At 51.5% G+C, this 9,559-nt stretch overlaps 1 protein-coding gene across 3 annotated transcripts in view; it reads left to right on the plus strand.

The window, feature by feature from the left end:
• Nucleotides 1–5,245, plus strand: part of STIMATE (STIM activating enhancer) — a 28,976-nt gene extending 23,731 nt beyond the window's left edge. For all 3 annotated transcript variants that reach the window (XM_076074544.1, XM_076074543.1, XM_032972494.2), the window contains one exon: nucleotides 384–5,245. In XM_076074544.1, the coding sequence (XP_075930659.1) occupies nucleotides 384–500 (117 nt within the window). In that variant the 3' untranslated portion in view covers nucleotides 501–5,245. The remainder of the gene's footprint in view (nucleotides 1–383) is intronic.
• The last annotated feature ends 4,314 nt before the right edge of the window (nucleotides 5,246–9,559 follow it).

Genomic DNA, 9,559 nt, shown 5'->3' on the forward strand with positions numbered 1-9,559 from the left:
GGCCGGGCGTGGTGCTGGTCACCCACCCCTTGTGTTGTGCCATGCTGCCCTTAATTTAATAGCTGCTCGCTAACAGCACTTGCCCCAACAGTCCGTAGCCTACACAGAGGACCTTTACCTATTTGTGTGCATGTGTGTGATAAGATGCACGTGTGTGTTCATGTGTGATGACAATTATGGCAGTAAATCATTAATGAGTACGATGATGGTGATGATGTTGATGTCCATGGTGTTCATCATGGTGGCCATGTCGATGAGTGAGGGATGTTCACAACCCCTAACCCTATCACAGCGATGTCACGACGACGACGACGACGATGATGACAACAATGATGACGACGACGATGATGACGATGTTAACGAGCGTCCCTTCCCTCGCTCAGGTACTCCTGTCGCCAGACGAGTCGGACAAGGTGGACAGCGACCGGGACACGCGGCGCCTCATCGGCAATGGCACGGCCGCCAAGAAGAAGAAAGTTCGCTTCGAGATGCCCGTGTAGCGCCGGCCCCCCCCTGGTGGAGGGATTCCTTCGGTGGAGGAGATCCTACGGTGAAGGGAGTCCTACGGTGGAGAGGGTCTGCTTGGCCAGCTGGCACCACCACCACCACGTTCACCGCGACCTCCACCACCGGCACCACACAGATGAAGACGTCCGATTGCTGGTGCCACCACCACCGAACGCACACACACACGCGTCTCAACGCGTGTGTGTGTACGCGTTCTGTTTTGTCTTTCTTGGTCTAGGTACAATCTGGCTAGCCAGATTCTCACCGAATATATCTTCCGCTTATTGCCGCTTGATTCAAGTTTGATGGCGCGAGACTTTTGAAGTGGCAGCCATAGGCACAGCAAGAGAGGCGGGGGGGGTACCCGGACGTGATGTGCGGGTGCGTGGGATGGGCCGATGTTGCTGGACAGCCCGGGACCGAACTTGAGGCTGAACCCAATTTCTCTGTGGACGAACACCGCGACCGCCCCCTAGCGAAACGAACCCAAGCCGCAAAGCCAACCAACCGACGGATGCGCCTTCGTTTGGCCTAGCGGCGCTAATGCTCGCAAAACGGAAGTGAACTGGACTCATCATCATCATCACCACCACTGCGACGAACTTATCCCTCACGGTTGGACAGTGTTGACATTTCATATTATTTTAGTTTTTAAATCTCTGGACAGATTCGAACAGAGAGCTCGACGGGACAAGCTAGCGGCGTGCAAATTTGGGGGGGGGGTGGTGGGGGGCTGGCGTGGTTTGAGAGATCCAAACTCAGGGACAAGGCGAGGTCTGCTGCTCGAAGCTCCGTTTCTGTTGGTTGCTGTTTACGTTGCAGAGCCACGGGGGAGGTGGCTCGCTGGCTGCACGGAGACGGGGTGGGAGGCTCCATGGCTGCACAGAGCCAGGGGGAGGAGGCTCGCTGGCTGCACAGCCACAGGGGAGGTGGCTCGCTGGCTGCACAGAGCCAGGGGGGGGAGGCTCGCTGGCTGCACGGAGCCAGGGGGGGAGGCTCGCTGGCTGCACGGAGCCAGGGGGGTGGGAGGCTCGCTGGCTGCACAGAGCCACGGGTACAAATTGGTCATGGCCGTGGTTGCGATGCATTTCTAGGGCCTCGCTCCGTGCACCGCTCACCGCCGATTCGTGCGTCATGGTGGCTAGAAGATATTATCTCCCTCGCCTGGTATACAGAACGTCATGGGTTCCATTCCCGATCGTGATGATGCCTGTAATAATTGGAGTTTGCGTGTCTCTCTCCCCGTGCTCACGTGGTATTTTCTCTGGGTCCTCTGTTTTTTTTCCTCCACATTAAGAAACATGAATTTAGATTATTTTGCTGATGTAAATTTCCATGTGATAAGCCACTTTATTGAGCTATCATTTGTGGCCAGGTCGCTTCTGAAAAACAGCTCCATAGCTCAGTGGGCTTTACCTGGTAAATATACTTTTTTCTCACTTTTTTGCTTAGGAGAGAGAGAAACAGAGGTAAGTCGTTTGCTCAACGTGGCCAGTTTTCAACATGCTAAGTTCCCCAATCGCAACGCAAGTAAACACAAAAGCTTCGTCTGTAACAGGAGAGTTGCCGTGAGTGACCCCCCCCCCCCCATCCCTTACAGGCACTAGAGCTGACTCGTGGGCCCTCTCAGACTTTTAGTTTTGAGGAGTTGGGGCTACGTGGTGAGAATTTAATCTCTCAAGCTTGTGCCACACGTTACTGACTGCGGGCATCTTCAAGGGTTCTAACTAAATTTTGTGTACAAAGTTGCTGAGCAAAGGCCCAAAATTATCAATCGGCCAGACACCAACAGCACAATAAAAGCTGTTATAGACAGAGTGTAACACATTTCCCGGATTGAGCAAGGTCATTGTAAGAGCTTGAGGCGGCGATGGGCGGGGGGGCAACAGACAATGATGGGAGGAGGGAATCTTAAAGTGGAGCAGTGCGAGGAAAGAAGCAGAGAAAGAAGTGAGGTGTTCTGTGGTGTGGTGAGTGCGTTGGTGTGTGACTGTGAGTGAGTGAATGTTGTTGTGACCTGCAGTTTGGTGGGTTAGTGGCTGACTGGGGTGTATTGGCTTGTGACCGTATGAGCAAGTGAGTGTTGCTGTGACCTGCAGTGTGGTGAGTGACTGGGATGTCTTGGTGTGTAACTGTATGAGCAAGTGTATGTTGCTGTGACCTGCAGTGTGGTGAGTGGCTGACTGGGTGCATTGGTATGTGACTGAGTGAGTTTTGCTGTAACCTGTGGTGTTGGTGGTGAACGAGGCACTCAGTGTCTGGGCAGAACAGAGTCCTTAACGTGGGTGGAGGAATCGACGAGTGGAGTTCACGGAAAAGGTGACCCGTGGTAGTGGCACAAGGGCAATTTGATTGGAAAGCAGCGGCGAGTTTTTTTAAGAGTATTAGACAACTTCTTGACGCCGCTGTTCTGGACACGTCGGCGCCACCAGAGCACGAACTATCGCGCGTCTTGTTTGCGTAAATTCTAGTTTCGTGGGGTTGTCTGTGGGGTTGTCTGTGGGTTTGCCCCCTGTTGGCACTCGCTACCGCACACCCCAACCATGCGGAGGTTTGGGTTATGGAGAATTTTAATGGCAAAACTGGCAGCACGGCCGACGATCAGGAGCAAGGGAAGAGATGTGTGTGTGTGTGTGCATCACGGATGCGTGGTGTAATGATCGCCCTCTTTGGAGGAGGCTCGTGAAGGATGCTGCTGGACAGTTGGAGGCAGTTTTAGGCAGTCGCACTCCAGCAACAGGAGGATGGAGAGCGACGCTCACAACAACGAGCGGAGTGCTGAGCAGATAACACGTAGCAATTTGGCACAGTGGAAAGCACAGGTGGTGCATCTGCAGTCAGTCATCTCAGTCAACCCATGGCACCTGGGTCTGTCCCATGACGAGCCTTTGATTCGTGGCCTCAAGGTGCATCTAGCATGGCACAAGCGCCGTGACGATGCTACCACCACTTAGTGGCAAACGGCAGTTATCTTTGTCACGTTGTTCGGCCGCTTCCACTTTCATTTTTGGGCAGCGTTGCCTACAAGAGGGACGATGCGAGTCAAAACGATCGCCCCACCAATCTATCCTTGATGCAAGGTCGCGATGGTTCGTATCGTCTATTTAAACGACGATGATGACGGAGGACAGCAGCCACTCGTGGGGCACGTCCTCGGAGGAGATAGAGTGATGGAATCGGCCAAGCGCAGCCTGACATGGTGGATTGTTATACCGCAGGATCGCGCGAGAATGGGACGGCTTGGCGGGGTGGTTTGGTACTCATCCTGCAGTGGGTTGCTCATGGGTGGTGGCGATGATGATGTGGATGTATCATGGACGGGAGAAGCGTTAGGAGGTCTTCATGATGTTCGGCGTAATTCTGTGGACTTCAGAGGAGACGGAGCGGATGCATTCTGATTTAAATTCCACAACCTGGGTAAATGTTCCGGCTGTGTAGCATTCACTTTGCCTACATATTTCGTCCTAATGTTTTTATAGATATATTTTTTTATATTATTATTCGTTCATCCGTCACAGGTACGGCAAGTACTGACTAGCGGCAGTCGGGGACCTGAAGGAGCGCGAAGAGCCGATCCCGTTGCAGATTGGCAACAAACGCTGCAGAGAAAAGTGATGGGGTGACGTGTGGAGCGCTTTATTTCTTAACGCTTTAATTTAACCGTGCATCACGAATAATTATCAATGCTTTATGATATTTAACATCGTGCCGATCAGGTCAATGTAGATAAGTAGACCCAAAAACACACCGGAGTTCACTCGAGCGGAGGCCCCATCTGCCAGTGGTGGCGCGAGCGAGTACCTGCAGGGCTGCCCCTTTACCTTTGCACTCTGAGTTACGGTGATGGGGGGGGGGGGCTTTCATAGCTAGTACTGCTCGTTACTAACGGCACTTGCCCCAGAAGTCTGTTACAGGCTATACGGGGTGGTCTGTTGAGACAATGGGGGCGAGTTGCTTACATCAGCACCACCCCACCCTACTTAGCCCAGACACATCTCTCTACACCCACAGCAGCATAAATGGGTGCACTAAAATTCGTCAACCGGCAGGTCAAGTGTGGTGGTGAAGGTAGTACAGGAAGTGGGATCATTCAAGAACCCATCCGTGTGGACCCTTTCAGTGTAATCCCCACGAATGTCGACCCGGTCGGTTGTCTCCGGGTTATCTGGCTTCCACCCAAAGCAAAACTCATTAATTATGGAATTCCTGGCCATTCGGGAGCCTCCTGCAAAACAAAACAAAAAACGATTCTTAAGAGCAGAGCTTAATTTCTCACGCAATATTTTCGTGGTCTGCCATTCTGCACTGGAGGTGGCAAATGTTTTGAAACTTCCTTCGATGAGGTGTCATATACCCATGTGTGCGGGATAGAGTGTTGCCCCCTCTTCCACGTGGGTTTTCTCCGGGTTCCCTCGATTTCCTATGTACGTTGCGAAAGAAGTTCAGTGTTTGAACAACTGAACACCTAATTCTAGATTTGAAGTTAACTGAACACCTGTTCTATTGTCAGAAAGGGTAAAACTTATTCTTATTTTTTATACTTGGATCCTGGCAAAAAAGGTGCCATGACATCACATAGTGGCCCCATCATTTGTCTTGCTATAGGACGGGGGAGGGGGGCAGCCTGTGGCTCCTGAGCCGCATGTGGCTTAAGCATGTGGCTCCGTGGCTTCGTTATTCACATTGACATTTGCGGCTCTTGAAATATTGGAGATAATTTTGGGGGTTTTACCTTTTACCGAATTCAAGAAAAAATTGCTGATCTTGTTAATTTGCTTGCCGCAACCCCTCCCTTGCTATGGGGTAAGGGGCGAAGGGAGATGTGGCATGCCAGAGTGCTCCCCCGCCACTACACTGGTGGTGGCCATGGTCATTGACTTTTTATTATGAAGGCAAAACAATCAATTGAGCTGTGTACCCCCGCCTGTGTTGCAGTTTGGGGGGGGGGGGGGGGGGGGTTGAACTTAAGTTTACATTGCTTGGGTGGGGGTGGGCATGGGTCCACCGAGACTGGAACCGGGGTAAGGGTTCCCGAGTGGTGAGCATGTGGCATCTTATTCTGTCAAGACGCGCGCTCTACATTTGTAACTGTACAATACAATAAACAAAAGTGGGGGAAATGTTTTCTGGTGGCCTCTTCCCTTGTGTGTCCATGCCGTACATGTGGGTGTATGTATGTACGTGTAGGTATGTATGTGTAAGTATGTGCAGGTAGTTATGTATGTGGAGTGAGACGACTTCAGAGACACGACTTGTAGAGGGTTTCTTATTTATTTCTGCTCATGATTATTAATGAGGGGGGGGGGGGGTTGCCCCATGTGGAGTGACGTCACCCGCTAATGGTTATTGAGGAGAGGTGCAGCATGTGGAGTTATGTCACCCCCATGGTTATTGGGGAGGGTTGCGGCACGTGGAGTGATGTCACCCACTCATTATTAATTAGGGGGTGGGGCTCATGTGGAGTGACGTCACGCGCGGGACACATTATTGGCTTATATTAGTAATACGTTAACGACAGGGTCACAGAGTAACATAAGCACTGACTGATTTATAGCTTAGCCATCCATATGTAGTGTTGTAAGGACGAGCAGACTTCTTTAGGAGGCACACTCTGTTTATTGTATTATTTCCTTATACAACGCTTAACACACAGAGGGATATTCGGTCCCCTCACCCGATACCCTAGGGAGGTACAGCCTCCGGACCTGGCGGGACTCACACGTCTACCGCTAACCTCCTTGATACCTAAGGAGGTACAACCTCCGGACTTGGCGGGACTCACACGTCTACCGCTATCCTAGTCCTCCGGGTAGGACCTAGGGGAGGCTATCTGACCCACCGCTGGCCCGGTGGGTCCTGACCACTGGGTATGCCGAGCCTTAGCCCTTAGAAGGGCTGAAGGGCTGGTCCAGGGTCCTAGCTAGGCTTCAGCCCAGTCTTCTATCTTCGTGCAGGGAGAGAACTCCCCGAGGTCCGTTGGGTCACCCGTCTTATACCCATTCATGGCCAGGTAGAACCAATCATGCATTCCCACGTGGAACCGTTTGATTGGTTCGCACCAAACCCTGGCCACGATCCGTTTCACCTCGACTGACCCCAACCGTTGTACCCAGGGGTAATGCTGCACTGCCCTGGTGGCAACGCAGGTTACGCAACAGCGCATAGTTAACACCTCTACACATACAGCGACATCGGCGATGTACAACTATAAAGCTGGCTGGCTATGCGGCGACGACGACGACGACGAAGAGATGCCAGCGATGACAGTGACAACAACCAGGACCCGAACCCCCACGACAGCCCCGAACCCCCGTTTGCCTCTCCCTTATATTCGCCCAGCGTGGCCAAGGGCTCGGCTGCTCTTCTGGAACTCTCTCGCGGGTTCCCGGAGCTTCCAGTTCGATCCCATCTTTGACCCTTGGCCCAGTCATGCTTCCATTGTGGTCTCTTGCATATGTCATTCTATACTGCACCCATACTCGTAGTTAGCACCCATTGCCACCAGATGGCATACGGTCATTACATATGTATGTGTGGGGAGCGGTAGTGTAGTTGTTAGCTTGCTGCATTACAAACCTGTCGAACCGGGTTCGATTCCCGCTTACGGCCAATACCAGTGACGATTATTTGAACCATTCCTGGGCCTCCCCTAAGTCGACTCAGCCTCAAATGAGTACCTGGTGAGATGTGTAAACATCGCCACTAGGGAGACAAAGGCGGCCGGGCGTGGTGTTGGCTACCCCCTCGTGTGCCATGCCAGTCTTCATAGGTGCCTGCTAACATCACTTGCCCCTACAGTATGTTAAGGCTATATGGGGGATCTGTGTCTTTGTATGTGTAGTGACATCACTGGATGTCACCATGCTGTGGGTGCAGTACCGGCCCTAGAGGGGCACGGTGTGCGCTGAATAATAGCGCTGGATAGCACCATGCTGTAAGTGCAGTGCTGGCCCTACAGGACGTGATGTGTGGGTGCCGACCGAAGGATAAGGTTGTGTGAGGCCATGGCACTCTGGTTGACCCGGGAGGACACGTGACCGGTTAGGTTGACAGAGGGGCTCCAAGAGGGAGCTAGGAGGGGTCAAATGATTGGGAGCCAGATCCTTCCCGAGGATTCTGGAAGGTGGACGTGGCCAAGGGTGGAGCCGGCCACACCACAGAGAATATAAGCCGGGTCCCGGCTGGTATTCTGCTCAGTCCCATCATTTAGAAATTTGCCTTACGTGCCCCATGTACCGCCCTCTGCTCTTCAGGCTATTGACCCTCAATGTCTCATTTGCCTCCTTTCCCCTCCACCCTCTCTCTCCTTGGCTCCGCCCCCCCCCCTCCTCACTTATATAACCCATTGGTAATCGCAGCTCTTTTGCCTATTTCAGCAACTGTTTTTTGCTGTGATTGTTCCCACCTGATGATGGACGCTAGTGTTGCATCCGAAACGTCGTGATTTAATTTACTTTTATTTAATTTCTTTTTATTTTTCACCTACAGGACTTTACCAAAAGAACCAAAGAGTATTGGTCTTTGCAGTCACGAAAACTTCAAATCTAGAACATTGGTTGCTGCTGGTGGAGAGAGGCCTAGAAAATGTGGCCTAAGCAAAGCTTGCCTCAACTCACCCGGTTGGCTAACCGCAGCCAACGGGCATCTTTTTACGAGTTCAGAAAGAAAGAAACCAAACTTCTCAACATTTGTATGCTAGAACGTTCGCACAATGATGGACTCAGTTGAAAACAACCGACCACAAAGACACTCAGCTCTCATGGCAAGGGTGCTTGCCAAACTTGACCTTGACATCGCAGCACTCAGAGAAGTTTGCTTTGTCGAGCAGGGGTCCCTTTTTGAATATGGGGTGGGCTACACCCTGTTCTGGTCAGGCAAAGCCAAAGAGGAGAAACGGCTATTAGGTGCTGGCCTCATGATGAAGAACACCATCGCTGGCAAACTCCTGAGCCTTCCAATGGCCATTAAGACCACCTAATGTCTCTATGGCTACCCATCCAGGGTAACCAATTTGCCACCACAATCAGTGTTTATGCACCAACCTTACAGGCTGATCAAGACGTCAAGGAATCATTTTATCATGGCCTCGGAACACTTCTCCGGGAGGTTGACCGCAAAGACAAGCTTCTTGTGATAGGAGACTTCAACGCAAGAGTCGGTCAGAACCATGCCCTCTGGCAGGGATCCCTTCCAAAGCATGGACAATGGTCGTATGCTAGTGGAGCTCTGCGCAGAACACAACCTCTGCATAACACATTGTTCCAATAAAAAGCCAGACATAATACCTCGTAGAGACACCCGCGTTCCAAGCATTGGCATCTACTGGATTACTTGTACGCCAACAGGATGCAAGGAACATACCACACACCTGAGTCATGCCCACCGCTGACTGATATACAGACCACAGATTGGTCAGAGCAAAAGTCACACTCAGGATCAAACCACCACCCAAGAAGAAAGGTCTTCACCCCAAGAAGCTCCAAGTAGAGAAGCTCCCCTTGTTAAGGGATGAATTCCATAACAAGCTCAAGACCAAACTCAGTGAACATCAAGACCCAGGCACGGATGCAGACCCTGAAGAGCAGTGGAATCATCTAAAAACGGCTTTTCAGGACACAGCTGCGGAGGTGGTTGGCTTATCAACAGGGAAACACGAAGATTGGTTTGATTAGAATGATCTGGAAATCGCATCACTCCTCCAGAATAAACGGTCCTGTCATTCCAGATTACTTGCCTGTCCCAGTGACAAAGCCACAAAAGCTGCACAGAGTGCTGCATGCAAACCCTTGCAAAAAAAGCTGAGAGTCCTCAAAAACAACTGATGGACAGACCTCGCATAAAGGGCACAGCTGTTTACAGATATGGGGGGGCACATGAAGCCCTACACTCAGTATATGGACCCTCGCACTAGACACAGGCCCCACTATGATAATCAGATGGCACAAACATTGTGACAGATAAGGAAGCTATCATACATCGATGGTCAGAACACTTTAGCAGTCTCTTCGCAGACAAGCGGACAGTCCAAGAAGCATCCATAGCCAAGATCCAA

The sequence above is a fragment of the Petromyzon marinus genome, chromosome 48 (genome assembly GCF_048934315.1).
Source record: "Petromyzon marinus isolate PM22_M1 ecotype Great Lakes invasive population chromosome 48, UKy_Petmar_22M1.pri1.0, whole genome shotgun sequence".
Lineage (NCBI taxonomy): Eukaryota > Metazoa > Chordata > Hyperoartia > Petromyzontiformes > Petromyzontidae > Petromyzon > Petromyzon marinus.